This window comes from Chinchilla lanigera, unplaced genomic scaffold, assembly GCF_000276665.1.
Source record: "Chinchilla lanigera isolate Chin_1 unplaced genomic scaffold, ChiLan1.0 scaffold00029, whole genome shotgun sequence".
In the NCBI taxonomy this organism is placed as follows: Eukaryota; Metazoa; Chordata; class Mammalia; order Rodentia; family Chinchillidae; genus Chinchilla; species Chinchilla lanigera.
Window position 1 is genome coordinate 11,405,807 of NW_004955430.1, and position 22,090 is coordinate 11,427,896.

At 39.0% G+C, this 22,090-nt stretch overlaps 1 protein-coding gene across 1 annotated transcript in view; it reads left to right on the forward strand.

The window, feature by feature from the left end:
- Kcnh8 (potassium channel, voltage gated eag related subfamily H, member 8) overlaps nucleotides 1–22,090 on the forward strand; it is a 355,986-nt gene that overhangs the window by 106,957 nt on the left and 226,939 nt on the right. Inside the window, exon 3 of the mRNA XM_005387459.2 lies at nucleotides 18,148–18,279. Within this exon, the coding sequence (XP_005387516.1) occupies nucleotides 18,148–18,279 (132 nt within the window). The remainder of the gene's footprint in view (nucleotides 1–18,147; nucleotides 18,280–22,090) is intronic.

Genomic DNA, 22,090 nt, shown 5'->3' on the forward strand with positions numbered 1-22,090 from the left:
CAAACAAAGTGGTAGGGAATTAACAATGGTGGTTGTATTATATATTGATATCTTCAAAGTGGCTTCTCATGAAAACAGATATAGACATGCAATACTGGTCAACCAAAGTTTTAATTTCTTTAAGAATTGTCATGCTGTTTTCTATGATGGTGGCATGAATCCATATTTCCACCAAGAGTGTACAAGTGTTCTGTCATCAACCACACCCTTTTTATACTTGTCATCTTGTATCTTTTTGATAACAGCTAAGTGTAAGGTGGTATCTTAGGGTTGTTTAGATTTGCATTTCCCAATGGTTAGTGATGTTGATTCTCTTTTCATTTACCTGTGGGCTGTTTTATCTCATCTTTGGAGAAAGATCTGTGCAAGTCCATTGCCAACTTTTAATTGAATTTTATATTTTCTTGATATTGAGTTATATGAGTTATTTATAAATTGTTTACAATAACCTTTTAGCTGGTGTATGATTTGCAAAGATTTCTCCCAGTCTATAGATTGCCTATTCATTTTGTTGATTTTTTTTCTTTTTTTGGCTGTGCAGACCATGTTAGTTTGATGTAGTCCTGTTTATTAATTTCTACTGTAGCTTGAGCTTCTCTTGTGATCATTTCCAAGTGCAAAGTCAGGAAATTTTGCCTTATGATTTCTACTAGGAATTTTAAATTTTTTTAATAAAAATTTATGTTTTTCACTCATTTTGAATTGATTTGTTCTGTACAGAATCCAACTTATTCTCTTACATGTGTTAATATAGTTTTTTCAGCACCATTCATTAAAGAGACTATCCTTTCTCATTGTGTCTTCTTGGTGTCATTGCTGAAACTTAATTAACCACTTATGTTTGTGTTATTCTCTTGACTATTCTGGTTCCTTGGTCTGTGTGTCTGTTTTAATGACAGTACCATATTATTTTGATGATTATAGTTTTAAAACAGTTTAAATCGGAAAGTGTGATGCCTCAAACTCTGTTGCTTATTTTTCCTTTATAATTATGTTGACTATTTGGGTTGTTTTGTGAGCTTTTTTAAAAATAAGGTTTTCAGTATTTTTTTCTATCTCTGTGTGAAATACCACTGGAACTGTGATAGAAATTGCACTGAGTTTATATATTGCATTTGGTAGTATGGGCACTTAGCATAATGAACTTTTTTATCCACGAGCATGGACTTTCTTCCCATTCTTTTGTGTGTCCTCTTTGATTTGTTTTACCAGGATTTTTATAAGTTTTTCTTAAGTATAATGGGACATGGTGATGCACACCTGTAGTCCCAGAACTATGGAGATTGAGGGAGGAGGATCCTTGTGAGTTCAAGGCCAGCCTGGAGTATATAGTAAGACCCTGTCTCAAAAAAAAATGAAACAAACAAACAAGCAAACAACCAAATAAGTTCATAAGTGTATAGGTCCTTCAACTCCATTACTTCCCTTTTTACCCTAAGTTTGTGTGTAAGATGTTCTTAGTTCTTTTATTCTTAATTATCCAATATGAATCTCCAGCATATTTTTAGAATGTTTGATTATGCCCTGTAGGTATTTTAGAATTTGATCTCAATACAGGAGAAGAGAAAAGCCCTAGTGTTGTAGAATGTCCAATTATTTTCAAAATTAACATTTTAAATGTGTGAATTTGACTGTTAAATTGTGGGCTGATAAAATTGCCAAAGATCATTTCATATAAGATCCAAATTTCAGAGCAAAGGGTGTCATGCCATTTATACAATAAATTAATGGCAAGAATGGACTTTTCCATGGGAATTGCAGTGTCTTGATGACCCCTGTATGTGGAAATGAGAGTTCCCAGCATGGACTTCACTTGTAGTTGCTGTAGAATTTCACCACATTTAGAAAACAATGCAGCAAGGCAGCCAGGAATCTGTTCTAACGAGAGTTGGGGAAGGTGGGCTTGAGATTACAGAAAATAAAACATATTTTATCCTATAGTTGAGTGGTAACAGGAGAATAAAAAAACTCTTCTGAATAAAAGTAAGATCATTTTCCCACCTAGCCTTTACATCGGAATACAGGCTAGCAGAAAGCAGTACAATAGTTGTGCGTAATATTTTTCATGAAGATATTCTTGGGCTGTTAAGGCTATCAAAGTCCACAGCACCATGGATGTTCTCCTTGCGGGGACAGTGACATTGGCAGCCACTAGGTGCACCTAAGCAAGCTTGGAAGGCAATATAGAACTTTGGTTCTTGCACCGTTGGAAGCCAAGAGCAATATTTTGTGGAGAAATTTCTGCTAAATTTTAGAAATATTTGTGAAGACTCCAAAGAGGACTTGATTTCTCCAGAAGCTGTGGAAGTAAGACTCTGGAAACTTTTCTCTGTGCAGAGGGTATAACAACCTGGTAGAGTTAAGGAGTCACAGGACAGTTTATATAGCATTGCCGTTATCTGCTGCAGTGTAGCAAACTACCTTACAGTCCAGTTGCTTAAAATAGCTGATGCTTTAGCTTACAATTCTACCATTCAGGAATTTAGACCAGCCTTGGGTGTAGATGATTATTATTTCCCATTAGTAAGGGTTGGTTGGCTGATGTATTCAGACGAGCGCTGCACTGATTTGAAGAGGCTGAAATCCCTGTGGTCACTAAGGACAGTCAATTAAAATGCCTAGATAAGGCCTCTTTAGCATGGAAATCTGGGTAGTCAATGAGCCATGAACTAGAAGCTGCAAGATTTCTTGTGACCTAGTGTAGGTAGACTGTAGTATAACTTCTGCCATACTATATTGGTTGGAGCAGCCACAAGCCCACTCAGATTCATGAGAAGGAGATCTATCTCTTACATCTTTTTTTCTTGCATGTGTGTGTGTGTGTGGGGGGGGAATCTGAGACTGAACCCAAGACCTTTACATTGAACTACTTTCCCAGCATCTCTATTTGTATTTTTTTTGAGGCAGAGTCTCTCTGAAGTCATTAAGTGACCCATATTAGGCTCAAACTTAATGATCCTCCTGTTTCAGCATCCCAGTGATGTGTAGAATATGTTACAATCCCCACACCTAGATATGAAGTTGCACATCTGCTGATTCTGTGTATGTGTGTATGTATACGCGTGCATTCATGTGTATGTGGCAAGAGGCAAGAATGCTTTTAACTTTTTCTTTTGCATTTAACATTGATGCTTGTAAAATCTGCACTTTTCATAAAGTCTGCAGGGCCATCAGTTAGGTACCATGCTTCCTACAACTCAGTGTATTGATATCACAGGACTGATTTTTGTTACCACTGAGTTTCTTTCTCCCAGCCCGATTCCCCTAAAGCCTTACTTGCTCTTAGTTAGAAAAAGGTATTGTTCTTGATATTCTGAGTGAAGATTTTTCAGTACTTTTTCAGTCTTGATAAGAGCTCAGTGTTTTTATAGTTTCTTCCTTTACAGTCAGGAGGTCAATCTAAGAAATGCAAATGCGGCAGGAATTTTAAAGTCATTGTAGCAAGTAGACAAAGGGCTCCGAAAGAAAAAGCACTCAAGGTTCTACATGCAGGCTGTATGAAGAGCCCGCCTGCCAATTTCTCTTTCTGTGTGCCTGTGTTCAAGCTTTATACTAGGGAGCAGGCAGCGTTCCTGGTCCACTTCTCGGATATCAGAGCAAGCCAGTCAAACAGAATCTGCTCTTGTTCTGTGCCCATGGTTAAGGTTGCACTGTTTAATTAATGAGCAGAGCTTTTACATCAGTTATGTTATCAAAGTGTTCTGTGCTGACCCAGGCTCTGCAGCCAACATGATCAGAAAGAAAGAGACATTCATGTAGATAAGGCTGCAAAGCCTTCAGCAGGAACTGCTTAGCCTGTCCTGCTGAGCTTCGGTGGTCATGGTCACTATTATTAGATCCTCTACATTGTTACTTCTTTAAAGTCAGCCTTACTTCCTTCCTGACTCAGCACAGACAACCTCATACAATAATAGCCAATATTTACTAAGCATTTATTGTAGGTCAAGCTCTGTGCTCTGTTGTTACTTTAATTAGTCTTTCATCAAATCTCTGAGGCAGATATGACTAATGTCCCATTTCACAGTTAAAGATATTGATTCACATGGAAGTTAAGGGAATGGCTGGGACCTCAGTCCCGGCAGACTGACTCCTGGCCCCTTGCAGTCGTTTTTTTTGTTTATTTTCTTTCCAATATCGGGAATCGAACTCACGACCTCAGGCTTGCCACGCAGGCGCTGTGCTGCTGAGCTAAATCCCCAGCCCTCCCTTGCAGTCTTAAACATTAAGTCATGCTGACATGATGGCACACCCGTGGCTCCCCTACCAGCCCGTGAAAGTGGGTGGATGAGCTTGCGGGTTGTTATACATATCCCTGAAGGCTGGAGGGAATAACAAGCAAGCTACAAAGAACTCAAGTTATTCTTTCTTTTGTGTCTATTCATTATTCCATCCTTATGAGCCAGACAGGAAGTATAGCCACAAACAATGTTGGAGAATCTGTGGAACTGATGATGTTCACTTTGAAACAAGAGCTGTTCATTGGTGAGGAGAAATGATACTGAACTTGGAGGATCAAGTGTGGGCAAAGATCTTCTCGCTACATTTACTTTGCTCAAACTGAGCACTTGCTCTGCAAGGCCATGCCAGGAGAACAGTAGCTATCCCAGGAGAGTTTGAGGTAGAATCTCAACTTGCTACCATTCAGAAAGTATATTCCTTAGTTAAGCAGTTTTGCTTATTTGTGCCCCACTTTATCTTCTCAAAAATAGAGATTTAGTAGTATCCTCGTAGATACCTGATGAACAACAAAATGAGGGAACCGTGGTTCAGCACACTTTATCAAGGCCAGTCACATTATTTGCAGGGCCTATTGCAAAATTTAAATACAGACCCCTCTGTTAAAAGATGTATTTTATGTATTTTACGTATTTTAAGGCAGCAATAATAGAACAGTAAGTGGATGCCTGGGTCCTTCTGACCATGGGTAACCTCGGTGACTGCACAGGCTCCATGCCCATGCTGCTGGTCCTGAACATAATAATCATTTGATGAATATTATTTCCTCCCCTGACATTTTCTCCTTACTAGAAAAACATTCATAAGCTTACTCTCAGTTTAGAATCTTTTAAAACTCATCCTTTGTCTTCTCCATCCCTTGTTTTCACTTTAGCATACCCTATTCTTCAGTATCACTAATTATTTTATCATTTTCTTGGCACTGGAAATCTAACTCAGGACCTTAGGCTTGCCAGGCAGGAGCTTGTGCCACTGAGCTATATCCCTGACCCTGTAAATTTTTAATGTTTCAAGTTTTAATTTGCCTATGCCTTTGTGCTTGAGCCCTCTCTAAAAGGAATATGACTTTCCACCTTGACCCTCACCCTCACATTAAGCTGATTAAGCTGTTAAGACTCAATTCAACCTGACCAACTTCCTGGTTACCTTTCCTTTAGATTTCCTCAGACCTCTGACCCCATCTTCCCCTTTTTCTATTTTGGGACATGGGCTCCATTGCTTGGATATTTTCTTCTTTTCTACTAAAGGAACACCCTGCAATTCTCAGTCTTAACACAGATGAGAGCAACCTTTTGGAGGTCTGTGATGGGTTGATAAGTCAACATCTGTTTCCATGGGAAATGGCCGGAGTATTGTGAGGCTTCTTAATTCAGGAACGTGAGATTGAGATCTTGAAGGGCTGTTCACTGTTGTTCCTCTTTTCTGCCCTGGCCCTGTCTGTCACAGCCGCCTCTGGGAGGCTGGGCCCATGTAGGCACAAAGGAGGTAAACAAGGAGGGCAGCCAAGAGAGGCAAATGTCTCCCTCGAGCACAGTGGCAGGAGAGAGCCAGGTGAAAGTAGCTGGAGAGACAGCCACCAGAGGACTCAGACAGTGTCAGCCACCTGAGCACCACGCTGGGATTCCTGTGCCTCTTGTGGGGGATGATAGACAATGCATGCTACCACTCTGAATGTGAAAGGAAGAAGTATCTTGGTCTATCTAGAAGCTCTGGCAGCCGAATATCTCTCAAGGCTGAGAGCTTCATAAGAACAAGTTCAATTGTTTGCTTTTAGCAACTTGGCAGGATGTTCAAATGAATTCACACTTTCAGATGCATATTTGAGAACAAAAATACAGTAAAAATTGCTTTATCATATCAGGTATACCTATTGTCAATTCCCAGTGTGCCAGAATGGAAAAAAATTTGATCTTTGTGTGTGAAGAAATGAGTTCAAGTCCTTGTGTAGTCGCTAATGTGCTGTGTGTGATTTTCACCAGTGAACCCTCTAACAATCTTTCATTTAAAAGGCAAACAGAGATATTCACCTCTTAAAGCTAGTACGAGAATAAGTGAAGGAAATAAGCTGTAGTTACTGTCTTGGTTACTTTCCTGTTGTTGCTGGGACAAAATACCTGACACCTAAAATTAAGGAAGGAAAGGTTTATTTCACTTACAGTTTGTGGAGGTTTCAGTCCACACTTGGCAGGTTAAAAGGCAGAGTAGCACATGGCAGAGGGCTACAGCTCATGGCAGCAGAACACAGCAAAAGTAACAAACACAAAAGGGAGGAATGGCTGCAAGCAGCCTCTTCCTCTCCCTTACATATGCAAACTACCCACCCCAGGGCGGGTGTAGGTCTCACACCCATAATCAATCAAACTCTAAAGGCCTGCCCCATGACCGCATGAGGCTTTGGGGGGACACACAGACACAAACCATAACAGTTACATTAAAAAAAGTACAAAAATTGTTATGATTCTCAGCCTAGATTAATATTTAGCAGACAAAAAAGTTTCTATCACTTAATGAAGTATGTGCTTTTGGGCGATTTAACTAACTTCATGTGTCTCGTTTTTGTCTTCTATAAGATATCAATAACAGTAGTAGCATCTGCTTGGAAGGCTTATATGAAATATTGCTCACACATCTTTGAACACAATCTGACAAGATGCACGCTCAGTAACATTCGCTATCACTCTTGTAACAGACAGCATTATTATTTCAAAGTTTAAATTCTTCCCGCAATAATTAATTTTATTCTTTGACTGCAGATTTTAAACCTGCTCCAAGGTTTGGGCCAGACTCTCCGGTTTGCATAGGAGAAGAAAACAAAGACGTAGTCCTTACCCTCCTGCACGTTATAGCCTGCTGAGAGAGGACTGATAATGTGATCGCGCAAGCCTGTTGAACAGTTTGCAGGAAAGTTGCAAGGATGCTATGGAAGGGAACATCAGGGGTACATGATCAAATATGGGATGCAAAAGGTTTCATTAAAGGAATTGATAGTTCTTTTAAAAATGGCTCACCAAACAAAAGTATTTCCGGTTCTTCTTGTCTGTAACAAAGAACTGGGTGAGATAAGCCAAAAATGGTACCAAAAGTTTATTTCAAAGGTGAGCGGTGAAGGGGTAAGGGAAGAACAAATGAAAACGTAAAGGCAGAAAGAAAGCCTCACCCTGTGTCTAGCAGATGGTGGGCTACCTTTTTTTTTGTTGCTTTTTTTGTTTTGTTTTGTTTTTTGTTTTTTTTTTCCCCGATACCAGGAACTGAACTCACGACCTTGCACTTGCCAGGCAGGCGCTGTGCCGCTGAGCTAAATCCCCAGCCCCAGATGGTGGGCTACCTTGAGGCGTCACCGTAGTGGGCTCCTCCAGGCTCTGATCTCCTTTATCCAGTCCATACCGGTGGGAACCTGTGAGAAGTTCTACAGAAGGAGTCCTGAGAATCATCTGGCAGGGCCCTGGGACTTTGACATTGGCAGGTCCCACCCATTTCTCCAGCCAGCTCTGCCATAACTCCTATCAAAATGGTAGCTGGATTCACTTTAGAAGGATGAGTAGACATCACGTACATGGAGGAGGGAGTGAAAGCTTTCTAGACAATGGGAGAGATGTGTGCAAAGGTCCTCGCAGACTAGGTCTCATTTGAGAAATGCAAAGAAGACTGGTATAACATTAAGATAGGTAGGCAGGCATCAAATGGGAAAATCAACAGAGCAACGTGCATAGGATTTTTTAAACAATGCTCCAGCAAGTGAGAATTAATTAAGTGAACTGAAGCACTTTAAGCAAGGAAGTTATAGAATAAATGCTTTATTTTACAAAGATCATTTTTCCTACCATGTGAGGCAAGTAATCTACATAAGCAATGAACATGCTACTCAGAGTATGATCTGAAGATCCAGCATAAGTAGAATTTGTGAGAAATGCGACATATCAGGCCCTGTCTCGACCTTCCAACTCAAATCTGAGGTCAGGTCCTAGCAATCTGTGCTCCCTTCTCAGCCATTCTGATGCACTCCAAAGCTTGAGAAGCTCTGGCTTTCTCTAGGATGTGGCATTGAACACTGATGAGGAAATGTATTCATAGACAATTTCAGAGGTTTAGCTACTGGAGTAGACGGGATCTAGTGATCTTATTTGTGGGAGAGAGTGAAAAAGACTGAAGTGTCAAGAAAGACCCTAAAATATGCATCTGCAACAGAAACCGACACATCTGGCTTTGACTTTGTTAGACGGGTGTCTGTGTTTTCCATGAGGAGAGAGGGATGACCACAGCAGCATTCTTGGTTTTTCATATCTGTGTTTGTTTGTTTCACATGTACTAAGTTCCAGAGCTCCGTCTATAGGATGTAAGAGGCATCCTTATTAAAAAATGACTTTGGATGAAAAGAATCTTATGACTTGGAATATCTCTATTAACTGGCAGCACAACCAAGCTATCACTGGAAAACCCGTGACAAGGGGAGTTATTATTTTAAAAAGCTTTGTTTCTCAGAATTCTTCAGTTTGGGCTTCGCTAACATCTTTTGAAACATGGTGTTCTGCTATTTGAAAAGAAGTACTCTGTTTCAGAAATACCCATGAGCTGAAACAGCAAAAGAAATCTTGTTAACAATGCTAAGAAAAGACAGTAAGTACTAAATAGGAAAGTGTAAAAACTCAGGGTGTGCTTTGATATTTAAAACAGTCTCTGACTACCTAAGGTTGTTTCATTGTATGTATGGTCTACAGTGATTTAGAAAATAGCTGTTCTCTGTGCATAATAGAGATTGCCAGAGTGGAGGTTTCATACACTTTTTAGCTTCTAACTGCTTTGGCCTGACAGTATACAAACTAACCACAATCTCCATTTCACTCTTGTGGACTCCGGAGTTGCATGCATTTTGCTTTCTGATGCAACTCACAAAGCTCCTACTCAATGCCATAATTCCCAGAGTAGCTTCTGTTCATGGATTTGGAAATTAAAGACCAAAACAAAAACAAAAACAAACCCTTTCAGAGTCCCTGTAGGTCTTTGACAGCCATGCCTATTTTTCAGGTGAAGAATAATTAAGTATTGCCTTATTATCCAATGGGAAGGGAAATAATTAGTCTTTATTAGGAAAATAGGGTTTTCTGATTGGAAAATCTTTTACAAGCTACTGGTATTTTATCTAAAGAAAGACACTCTGGTTCATACACTAACAAATAGTGCTTCTCAAATACTTTGGTAATGGAATTTGGTTAAAACTCTCAAGAATCTAGAATTAACTCCTACTGTACACAAATGTGTAGGCTTCTTATCAGGAGTTGGCACATTATGGCCTGTACCTGGCAGAATGCCTGTTTTTATAAATGCAGATCCACTGGAACATCGCCATGCTCATTAGCATACATATTATCTATTACTGTTAGCACTACAAAAGCCAAGTTGGGTACTTGAGACAGAGACCATTTGAACTGCAAAGGCAAAAATCTTTACCTTCTGGTCTTTTACAGAGTGAATTTGCTAATCTCTGAAGGCAAATAACCAAATTGGTTAGGTTCATTATCAACATGGAGCCCTCATAGCATAGGAGAGTTTTTAATTTTTATGTACTAATTGTACATATTAGACTAAAAGTGTGCCTTTTTTCTGTTGGAGGAGAATGCTTGTAATCCTATGGGTCATGGTAAGAAAATATTCTAGGCACACATGTTTTTCATAAAACGATGTCTTCTTGGGCAGGTGTCTGATAAGGAATACAGAGTTAAGCGTGTCAGAGATTATGCCTTACCTGAGCTGTCTATGTATGAAACTGCTATGGGGTTTGGCTTCCGTGCTGGTGAGGTGACCACTCTATTTTGGGAGAGAAGCAGTGAGTTGTGGAAGACGTCTAAGTGTTTTGCCTCACATGCCTGCCAAGTTGTGACTCCAGGCAATCTGGCGCAGTATTCACGAGTCTGCGCTGCAAGTCGAGTTTGCACAATGGAAGAAATGTTCAGTCTGTTTGTTGTCTGCATATTCTTGGAAAGTGCTAAATTGTCACCTAAAACTGTAATCGTATGTTTATACCCTGGAGAATTGGCAGAAGAGTCTTAGCTATTTCTTTTCAATTCTTTTTCATCTATTTCCAATCTCACTTCAACATTTCTGCTTTCTCACGCAGGACATATTATCCAGGCCCTTTTACCTTGCTTGCCCAACCTTGTAAGGACAAATTCTAATTTTGAACTTAATTTCTTGAAAAAGGAATTGATTGAGGCTGAATTTATATCTCCTAGCTTTTTTTTAATCAATAATATGTGCAAGTATAATTTTTCTACTCAACATTCTATAATTAGATCGTTAATTTCTCTGATAACTTTTCCTTCAGTTGTTTTAACATATGAAGACATACACTGTGTTAGCAGAATGTTCATGGTAGTGACAGCTGTGTGATTTGAGGCCTAGCTCCAACTCTTCCAACAATTACCATCTTGACCATAGGCAATTTGCCTTACCACTCTGAACTCAAGATTTTCTTCTTTACTACAAAGAGTTGCTTCTTATCATTTCTAAGATCTTTTTTAATTCCAGAAATCTGAAGTGATTTTGTATTTTCAAATTAATATTAATGTGTTCAAGGCAATGGTGACATCTTTGTTTTCCAAAGTATGTAATGGTATGTTTCCCCTTCACTTAAAAAATTGGGAAATATTTCATTAATATACAAAAGACAGTATTATAGACAAATATTCCAGAGTATAACAGAGTATTACAACAAGTACCCTCCCTATGTCACCACTGACTTTAGAAAATATTAATACTGAATAATAGTTGTGCTTGACTGTTTTTTTTTGGTTTTTTTTTTTTTTTTTTTCCAGTACTGGGAATCGAACTCATGACCTTGCGCTTGCCAGGCAGGCACTGTGCCGCTGAGCTAAATCCCCAGCCCCTGTGCTTGACTGCTTTTATGGCTAAAGGATCAAAGCATTATAGTATAACTAAACTACTTAAAATGTGCAAAATGACTGGGCATGGTGGTGCATCCCTGTATTCCCAGCTCTCAGAGGCTGAGGCAGGAGGATCACTCTGAGCTTGAGGCCAACATGGGCTAGCTAGTGAATTCAAGGCCAACCTGCACTACACAGTGAGATCCTGTCTCAAAAAGCCAACCAAACGAACAAACAAATAAATGAAAAAATACAGTCTACAACATACTTCAAAGCCCTTAATCCCAGTCCTTTAGAAGCTCTGAGTCATGAAAAGTAGCTTTATATCCAATATACAAATATGGTACAGTGAGGTGTACAAATACTCGTCAGGATAGTCAGTGAGTAAATACAGAGTATAGGACTTTGGAAGCTCTATATTCTTCCCAGTATATCTTGACTCTGCTTTCCTACATGTATAATTTAATAAGGGCTCTTCACAAAGAACATAATTTGATTCTGATCATGTCAAGCAAAAAAAAATTACTGATAATGTATAATTTATGGAACTGAAAAAAATAATGATCATGGCAGGAAGCAGTGCGTTCTGTGAGGTTTGGTAGCAGGGATAAAATTTTTTCTGACCGTCACTGTTGAATGAACTTAATACCTTCACTGTTGATACTGGCAAGAAGATAGACCTACTGTTCCATGCTGAACTGATGAGGGGCAGATGGCAGTGGGGAGCCTGCATGCGGAGAGGAGGTTCGGGTCCTAGTGGAACTGGAGATGCAACACAAGAGAAAGGGGCAGGGATACCATTCCGATAAAAATATGAGATGTCAGCTATGTAACGGAGGCAGCCATGAGACTGTGTCTCTCAGACCTCTGATAAGAGACAGTATTGGCTGACAGCGCTAACTGCTGTCCTCTGTTTTGTTTTGGTTTTTTGGTTTTTTGGTTTTTTGGTTTTTCTCCGGTACCGAGAACCGAACTCACGACCTTGCGCTTGCCAGGCAGGCGCTTTTGCTGCTGAGCTAAATCCCCAGCCCCTGCTGTCCTCTGAAACGCATCACTGTGCTGGCACAAAGGCTACACTCTCCCTGAGTTTCTCTCAGGCATGAACGAATGAGGCAGTGTTTCCTGTGACTGTCCTGTTCCTCTGCCAGATGACTCCCTAAGGTCTTGCAGGTCTTCTTAGAATTGTGTCGCAACCTGAGACACTTTCACCTGATTTGTTTTCCTTCTGTCTTTCTCTCGACCTCAAACCAACGTCATGGTTTTCTCGTGGCTTGTTTCTGGGAGGACCTGGAATAATACACCACTTCTTTAGTAGTCAAAAGCAATGCTAAATGGCACGTGGTGAGCAGTTCCTTAAGAATTATTGTGCAGTCCTGCCTCCTCTTTTGTCATATTCTCCCATACTTCTGTCCTTACCCTGCTCTAGTCTTTTACTATAGTACTTAAAACCTTCTAATGAGTACATCAGTTACTTGTATATTATGTTTATAGTTTATTGTTTTTCTCTCCAAACTAAAAATATACTTGAGGGCCTAAGACAGAGATCTGTTCTGTTTTGCTTACTGGTGTAGACAAACAGCCTAAACAGTACCTTTCAGGAGGACCTCAGCAAATATGTATGGAATGGATGAGTAACTTTATGTCCAATTGCTTGCAAGATAATCTCCAAATATTTTATTTTGGGCTCTAAGCTAGGTGCTCCCAGGACCCCAGCCTATCTTTGCCACAGTGAGCTCATGTGAGCTTTATATTTGTTTAGTGGTACAAGTGTTCCCATTGCCCTGAAAACAGAAACATAGATTCCTTCAATTAAAGCCAATGCAATTAAAAAGGGGTTAACTTAATCCTCAAACTCTTATTCAAATGAAGTTCTTTCTCAGTGAGCCAAGAAAGTTTGAGGAAATCTGAGTTGTTTTCTTAAAGTCAGGTATCGAGGGAATGAGTTTCTATCAGTATTGTGTTCTCAGAGAGAAGTAGCTCGTCAGGAGCAATCATGAAAACAAATCTGTAGGATTCGAAATTTTTCTGCTCACTAACAGTGATCAGTCACATATGACCTTCTTTTCCTCAAGGATCATTGGAAAAAGACAGCCTTGACTCAGACATTTCATGCAGTATGCTGCCTTTGTTATTTCCAGTCTGAGAAGGGATTTATTCTGGAATGTTCCTGCATGTCCCGCGTAGACCTGCCATGGTCTACACATCGCCATTGTGAAGCATCCTAGGAGACTATGAAGAGAAACAGCCTGGGGAACGGGGTCAAGCAAGGGCTCCCAAAGTCTTATGACCTGTGTAGGTTGCGCTAGAGATAGCTGGTGCTTTGGAGAGGTGCTCATTGTAGAAAGGCAAAACCTTCACGTTATTTTCCTAAGGAAACATTACTTGTCAGACACCAGGAAGAGGTAGCGAGGGTGCTAGAGAGGTTGATTTCCCATGTAGCTCTGGGTAATTAAGGTAACCATGCCCTCCATTTTAAAGTAGCACTTCCATTAGTTCATCTCTTCACACTGCCTGTCCCACTTTTTTTTTGGTTTTGTTTTTTTTCCGGTACCAGGAATATCGAACTCACGACCTCGCGCTTGCCAGGCAGGCGCTGTGCCACTGAGCTAAATCCCCAGCCCCTGACTATCCCACTCTTGTTCTCCTTTGTAGTCCCTTGAAAATAGACCTGGCATATTGATGAGATGCTGGAATGCTACGCTAATGATTTGCACAAGCTGTGACAAACCACTGACTATTTTTAATCAGGGCCCTATATTTTCAAAGGTCATTGGAAAAATAAAACACAGAGATCCAGAGGGAATACTTCCAAAGAGCAAGTGAGAGGTGACGAAGGGTGGAACAAGGTGGGTGCACAAGGGATAGATTCTGTTAGGACTTCCGTCACCATCCCACCTTTCCTGCTACAGATGCCAGTGCCTGTCCCTACGCTCCCATTGGAAGCAGTCTGGTTGATTCATTTGCAGGTATTTTTCCACTGCTCCCCTAGTATATGTATCCCTTGGACTGATTTATAAAATCGATCGCCTCTCACTATAACATAAGTAGCACAGAGATAATGGTTTTAATGAGTCCTGAGAGCAGACTTCATGTGACACATGAGAAGCACCTGAGAATGCTTAGTCACGCAACAAACAGGATATTGTATTTATTATTGACATAATTTCATAAAATAAAGGTTACATGTACTTGTCATTGAAATTCCTTTCCAGCTCCTGCTTAATACAGAAAAGTGTGGGGACATGCTAAGTGTTCATATCCCACTTTGAGCCATTGTATTACCTTGAGCAACAAAACTATTTCCTATCATGACGGCACAATTACTGAAGAGAGTGGAACCACTCACGGCTCAACTTTCTTTTTATCTGTACTTTTCTGTATTGAATCACGGATTCATACCAGAAGCATTGTCACAGTTTCCGTTTTCTGCCAAATATAATTTCCGTGGTGGTGGGTGGTCTATGTAAAGCATACGGGTCCTTTTGCAATTCCAAATATTAACAAATCAAATTCTTTTGCCTCTGGTTTTCCTAATGGGGGAAAGGAAGTGCCAAAAAAGAGATGTGGGATAGTCTATTTATTTGATTCCCAAAGTAAACTTTACCATCTAAAGTATAAGCCCTGTCTTTTCCCCCACCAAGGGTACTTATCCATGGAAATTAAAGGCATTATTAACTTAAATCTGGCAGAGCCTCATTTGCTTTTCCACTCTGCACCTCACATAATAATTACTGCTGCTATATACAGAAGGAGTTAAAAACATACAAGATTGCTGCCCTCTCACCCTGCTCTTAGGAATCATTCACATCTCTGAAGTCAAAGCTGAGAGACTCGGTAACTCCCCCTCTACCCCTGCAAGAACTTTATTAGACTGGGCCTGAATTGCTTCTGACTGAAAGAAGTTGATCATCATCATGCCCATAGACAGTACAAGAAAAGTCAGACCATCGTGAGCAGCCTTAAATTATTGCAGTCATGAAAGGTTGGAGACATTGTCAGAGAGCCAGCATGAAGGTCTGGTGGAGAGATTTGGGAAAGCATAAAAGAAAAACACAAATGAACTAGCTAAAAGTGAAGGGTCTTGTGTTAGATCTGACCAGAACCTCTTGGAATCTATCGTCTCTTTTTGGAAGAAGAAACACTTCGCATTTGCTTTGCTAAGTATGCTTTGCTCTCTAAGTTTGGGGGTTTCCAAAGCTGAATTTGTAGGGAAGTTGTTGTCGATAAATCTGAAGCAGCAGCTGAGTGAGAAAAGGAAGGAAAGAAAAATGGAAGGAGCGGAAAAAAGATGGAAGGAAGGAAGGGAAGGAGAGAGGAAAGAAACGAGAGGGAAAATGGAAGGAGCGGAAAAAAGATGGAAGGAAGGAAGGGAAGGAGAGAGGAAAGAAACGAGAGGGAGTGAAGGAAGGAAAGAAAGGAGGGATGGAAGGAAAGGAGAAGGAAAGAAGGAAGGAAATAGATTTATTTGTCCTTTATATTGCTTTCCTAAGAATATTTTGTCATATACACACTGGAAATGTAGACACCATCCTAGTTCATGTCAAATCATTATAAAAGTTGAACTTAGAGAGACCCATATGAATAAAGTCTTACTGAATGTATAAAATGTGAAACATTGCATCTCAGAATTCAGTAGGCAAAATTCACAGAAACTTTTAACTCTCCTGGAACATAACGTGAGACGATGTCTCTCCGTGAAGAGCTGATTAGAGAATATTGCCACGTTGGCAGCTGTTTCCTCGGCTTTCACCTCATTTTGTGCTGTTTCTTCTTTCCAAAGTACATCGGTGCTGCCGGGTAGAGGCTCTGTGGAGACAATAATGATGCTCGTCTGAGAGCAGAGATAAAAGAGACTTTCAGAAAAATTAATTGCCTGCTATTACTCTGTTATATTTTTGCAAAGGAACTGATGGGGAGAGACTTTTAAATGTGACCCAACTGTCAGTCATCATTCGCTGAGTCCTCGCTGTTCCTTTTTCTAGGATCTGATTGTTCGCTTGACCTGATGGCTCTTGGATTCTTCCTCAGTTGCAAGAACAGTGAAAAAGGCCCCCAAGTTGAAATGATACCATAGATAATACTTGAACTAAAAACCATTTTGGGATGATGGGGAGAACAGCATCTGTCAGAGCTATGGCTCGTTCGCCCTCTACGCTCATAGGAGGTTTCTCTATTAGTCACAAATACTGGAATTAATTTATTATCACAGCATTTGAGGGGATACTATCTCCACTACTAAATATGGATATGAGGATGTTACAGTGCAGAGAACCAAACTCCAGAAAGCTTACTGGACTGACCCATACTCAAATAGCTAATTAGTGTTGGGGCAATGGTTAGATCCCTGCTTTCCTGGATCCTAGTGATAGAGTGTCGAAATAAGGGTTTTCTGGCATGGATCTTGGGCCAGATGAATGAAGCGCAAAAGCACAGGTGTAAATCAAAACAGCAAGCAGGAACGCATGACTATGAAAGTGTTGGGAGGAGCAGGCATTCTTTATCATACTCCATGCATAATTTATCACGTTTCATAATTTCCATGTGTATTTTATGGTAGCAGCACATTGGACACTTTATTGCAATGTGAAGTCATTCACACTTTTCAAAAGCTATACTACCAGCTAGGATAAAATATAACTTTTAAGTAGAATGGCCTCTAAATAGAAATCAACTGCTTCATGTGGTCTTTCACTGAAGAAAAAATATAGATTGTAAGGGAGGATGGATATATCAGCTGGGTTGGAAGTTGTGACATTTAATACAGTATATACAAAACAAGTCAATTCTATGTCTTTTTTAAATTTTATACTCTGACTTGAAATTAACTCTTATGTAAATGAAAATGTACAGTATTGAATTGTTTTTTCCCATCATAAAAATGAAAAATATATGTGACTAGATTAATGAGTTTTATTTTTAATTAAACAGCAACTTTTCTATCATTTATAAATGTTTCTATTCAGACTCCTTTTTAATAGGAAATATTGTGTAGGAAATTTTATATACTTTTAAAATCATATTTTAAAGTCTATAAAAATATATAAGAATATAAGCCTTAAGCAAGACCCTTTGAATACTTGATTTTTGAATTAAAGTCTTATTGTTTTCATAGTTATTTTGCTCAAAAAGTGGAATTGATTGTAATTATTTTGCAAATATATTATTTAAACATAATATATTGAAAAATCCATGTTTTTAAAAACTGAATCTACTTTATGTAAACAGCACGAAGTTCATGAAATAAAATTTAACTAGCATCTCAGAAATCCCTGCTCTGTGTGTTTTTCTGTCACTATCCTCAATAGTCATGCCTAAATTTACTTTTAACACCATAGATTAATTTTGCCTTTGTATTTAATGTAAATGAATTTATATTTCATTCTACTCATTTGTGTTTGGCTGCTTTTGATTGAAATTATGTTCATGGTATTCCTCTTTTTGGTTGTGAATAATCATAAATCACCCATTTGCACTGATGTCCATTGCTGTATTGTAAGAATAAAACTGCATACTGCCAAGCAGTTGTTTAAGTACATGTATTAGTTTGAAACCAGCCCAAGATGTACAACAGTCTAAAAGATTTCTCTCAAACTTGATACTTTCCATCATCTTATTTTGGCTGCTCTAGTGGGTAATCACTGTTTTTTTAAATTAACTAAATAAACGTAGAGCAAACTCATACTAAATAAAGTCCTTGAGAACGACTATGTGCTGGGGGAAGACGGGGCAAGCTCTTGTGAAGTGGATGCTTCAGCTTCAGCAAGCTCAAAGAAAAAATATTATTTCCATGATGTCTGCAGAAATGTCTCACCACAGACAAGCATTTTTGTTCAAAATACTGCATTATTTTCAAGAAAGCATTTCACTCTAGTATGAAGAGATGTATATTTATGGAGGCTGAAAACTGACATTTTCAAGGTGGGGGAATGGTGGGGCAGAAGAAAACAGCAAGGGCTTTATTTTTATTAATGATTGGACATTTTAGAGAACAGATGGGAAGCAATGGCTCTTTGTCCTCTTGTTATTGTTGCAGGGTCTCCATTTTGGTGTCTATTGGATATCGTCCCTATAAAGAATGAGAAAGGAGATGTGGTACTTTTTCTGGCCTCGTTCAAAGATATAACAGATACAAAAGTGAAGATTACTCCAGAAGATAAAAAAGAAGGTTTGTACTGTTTTCAGAAAACACTGACAGATGGCGTAACATTTTGAAATTGTTTATTCAAAAACTTGAGGAGGAAAAATTTGCCTTTTTAATAACACCAGCTGATAAATATTCATATCCGTTAGCAGTCAATATTTTGTGTGCAATCCAAAATCACAGAGGCTCACATCCATTTACATTCTCGCCTTTGTTATAAAGATTCATTTGACAGAAACCAGAAGTTCATATTCCTACATAATTGTGATGAGAATGAGGGAACAATTCATTGTAATATAAAACCTTAACCTGCCTCATTTTATTAGGTAAAAAATGAATTGACAGGATAAGTGAAGCCAAGATGACTGGATTAAAATACATATCTCAATTTTCTTTAAAGTGCTATACCTCAAAACATACAAGTGCAAAATTTTATTTTATGTTCCACATTAATAACTCTAGAGGTTTTCAGAAAGGCATGTTGCAAACAAACGTGGATCTTGTACCTTACTGCATATGACAGTATAATAGTTTCAGACACAAACAAGCTTTGCAAATCTTTTAAAAGGATTCATTCTATAAGTTTATGTGGTTCATTTTTTAGCTTTTGTTTGTGGCTTATTAAACAGTTTCTTGTATTTCACATAGGTCAACAAAATCAAGCCTGAAAAAAATGCTGTTTTTACTTGTTTTAAAAAGAAGTAGGTCGATTCCCGGTACCAAATAAATAAATAGATAGATAGATAGATAGATAGATAGATAGAAATGGGATTAGATAGTCTCGTAACCTGAGAAAAAGTGATTTTTGTTGTATGGATTTTCTATGTAATAAGTTCCTTACTTGAATCAGCTACTTCATATTTTCAAAAGTGTGGCTTTTCAGGAAGGAACTAACTCTTCTCTTAAAAAAAAATGTATATTTTAAATATATTGTGTCTCTTAAAAGGACGGCCTTAGTGAAGAATTAGCATGGTGTAGTGTCCCTTTGTACGTCCATGGGTGTTTTTCTGTGCATTTGCATGAAGCTGTGACATCCTTTAGGTACACGAGGGCAGAGCAGACTTACACTAAAGTTACTTGGACACTACAGCAAGTATGAACACCTGTCTGGTGTAAGTTCCACAGAGATAAATGGGAAATTGCTGTGTTTACTACTTTTTGTTTTTACTGTTTTCTTTGGAATATAGGAAAACAAAAGGTAAGTATTCTTTTAGTGAAATTATATATATGTATACAAATGTATATTACATACAAAATATAAAATGGTGGTGTTTTTGGTTTGAATATGAGGGCTACACCTAATGGTTTCAAAATATTGGCACACACCCAGAATCCCAGCACTCTGGGAGGCTGAGGCAAGAGGGTTGAAGTTCAAACCCAGCCTGGGCAATTCAGCAATTTAGCAAGATCCTGTTTTAAAATTAAAAAAAAAAAAAAAAAAAAAAAATTAAAAATGGCCAGGTCTACAGTTCAGTGTAAAGTCCCCTGGATTCAAACCTTACAAGTGCACACACATCTGTGCGCATGTGCATGCGTGTGCGCATGCGCGCGCGCACACACAGACACACGGACACACAGAGAATTTGATAGTCTTGTTCCTCCTGTCTGTTGGTGGAAACGAATCACCATCTTGGCTGGCTGAGGGCTAAACAAGGAAAGTGAGCCTTTGATTTGAGGTCTGAGACAACAGCCTGACAACGCTCCTTTCCCACCGCTCAGCTTCTAAATCAACTGAGAAAGGAAAAAGAGTAGCAGATGGGGGCCAAAATATCACCTTTAATTCAAACATTAACAAAATCAAAAGTGGCGTGTCTTCAGAAGCAACTGCACCTCCTCTTGGTGAGCTCCACTTTACAGCACGGTTGCACTAGTGCAGACATGCGGGCTAGAGGGGTAACTCCATTCTGGAGGGCACGCAGCTGCCGCCTACGGAGAAGGAAAGAAAGGGGCCACCGCTGCTGTTGTTGTTTCCTTCCGAACTCACTCAGGGCAGTGCTTCCTTTTTCCCTGCGGTGAATAGGAAAGCGCAGAGGGCAAGCGGTTGCACCTGCAGGGCTGCCTGCATGTGCAAGATCGCACCAGTTACACACCTGGGAGTGAAACGCTCATGTTTGAACACTGGGCAACCAGTGACAGTTGTAATAATTCCAAACTCCACCTTAAAATGAGTTTCATCCTTACATGGAAAGAAATACAGAAAATGTGTTTCATAATAGTTTCATCTTTGCTGAAGAAATGTGTGCATTATAAAGATCATCTCGTAAATTTTAATAAATAGGAAGGACTTAATTATATTTTGTAAAATAATTAAAAATTTGGAAATATCTGTTAGTAAATTCTTAAATTTTTTTTAGTTTTGATAACTTTGTTCCTTAAAGGATTATTATTTCATTTAAAGTTAAGTAGTATTTCTAAAAGATACTGAACACTCAGGAGAACCTTTCTATTGCTGCTTTGCATTTGTGCCGCAAAAGTATGCCGCATTTTTAGAGAGACAAGGGAATACTGCCAGTCGGCTTGGTAATGAAAAGATCGTTAAATAGACCTATATTTCCTTCTTTCTCTTTTTACCTCTATTTAATGGAGAAAACACCTTCAGATTCGCCAATTAATGGCATATCTTTCAGAAAAGACACTTTAACGTGGTATTTTTAAAACCTCAGGATAAGTACTTGAAAATTATTAAAATATTTGCTGTGTAAGTGAAGCAGTATAGATTTCCAGCACCAGAAAATTTTAAATGAGCATCTGGGATGACTTGACCCTTTGTTGTATCATGGGAGTTCATGGAAGGGGTATTAATAAAGTTTGTGTCAATTAAATAAATTCCCTGCAAAACTTATGCAGTGTACTTCATTTAAGAGAAACTGTGCAGGGTTTTTTTGGTTTGTTTTTTGTTTTTGTGGCACTGGTGCTCAAACTCAGGGGCATTTTACTGTTCAGCTACACCTTTGATCCTTTTAATTCATTGAGTTTGAGACAGGGTTTCACTAAATTCTATCTCAGATTTTAACTTGTCATCCTGTTTCAACCTCCCAAGTACGTGGGATTATAGGCTTGCACCATTTTACTTCACCTTAATTCTTTTAAAAAAAATCTAATCATTTATCTCCACATTGTTTTAGATTTTATTCATAATGAGGAAAATATATTTCATAGAAAAGTGTGCATAGTGCAGAATGCAGTGAAGATCTTCTATCAGTGAGCAGCATTGGTAGAAGATCAACATAAAATACAAAGTGCCGTTTGTACCTGCAGTAGCTTTCAGCTGGTCATTTGGTTTGTATGTTTACATTCCTGTGTGAGTGGGAAAGAGTCTAGCAGAAATCTGGAGGATTTTATGACCTTGAAAACTCTCTTTAGCTGGTTCTGGTGGGGCACACCTGTAATCCCAATACTTAGGAGGCTGAGGCAGGAGGATCACCATGAGTTTGAGACCAGCCTGGGCTACATAGTGAGTTCAGGGCTAGCCTGAACTACAAAGCTGGACCCTGTCTCAGAAAAAATTACTCTTTCTTTGACATATTATTTTATTTCCACCCCACCCCCACCTCAAAAAAGTGTCACATCACTAACTTCTATGTCCACATCTAACATTACTTACTGAGTGAATTTAATGAGGCTGCAAGGCCCTGTTATATCTTTCCTTTTTTTTTGTTTTGTTTTTTTGTTTTGTTTTGTTTTGTTTTTTTTGTTTTTTCTCCGGTACCAGGAACCGAACTCACGACCTTGCGCTTGCCAGGCAGGCGCTTTTGCCGCTGAGCTAAATCCCCAGCCCCTATCTTTCCTTATTAGTAAGATATATTTTAATATAAGATTTAAATCTGTACATCAA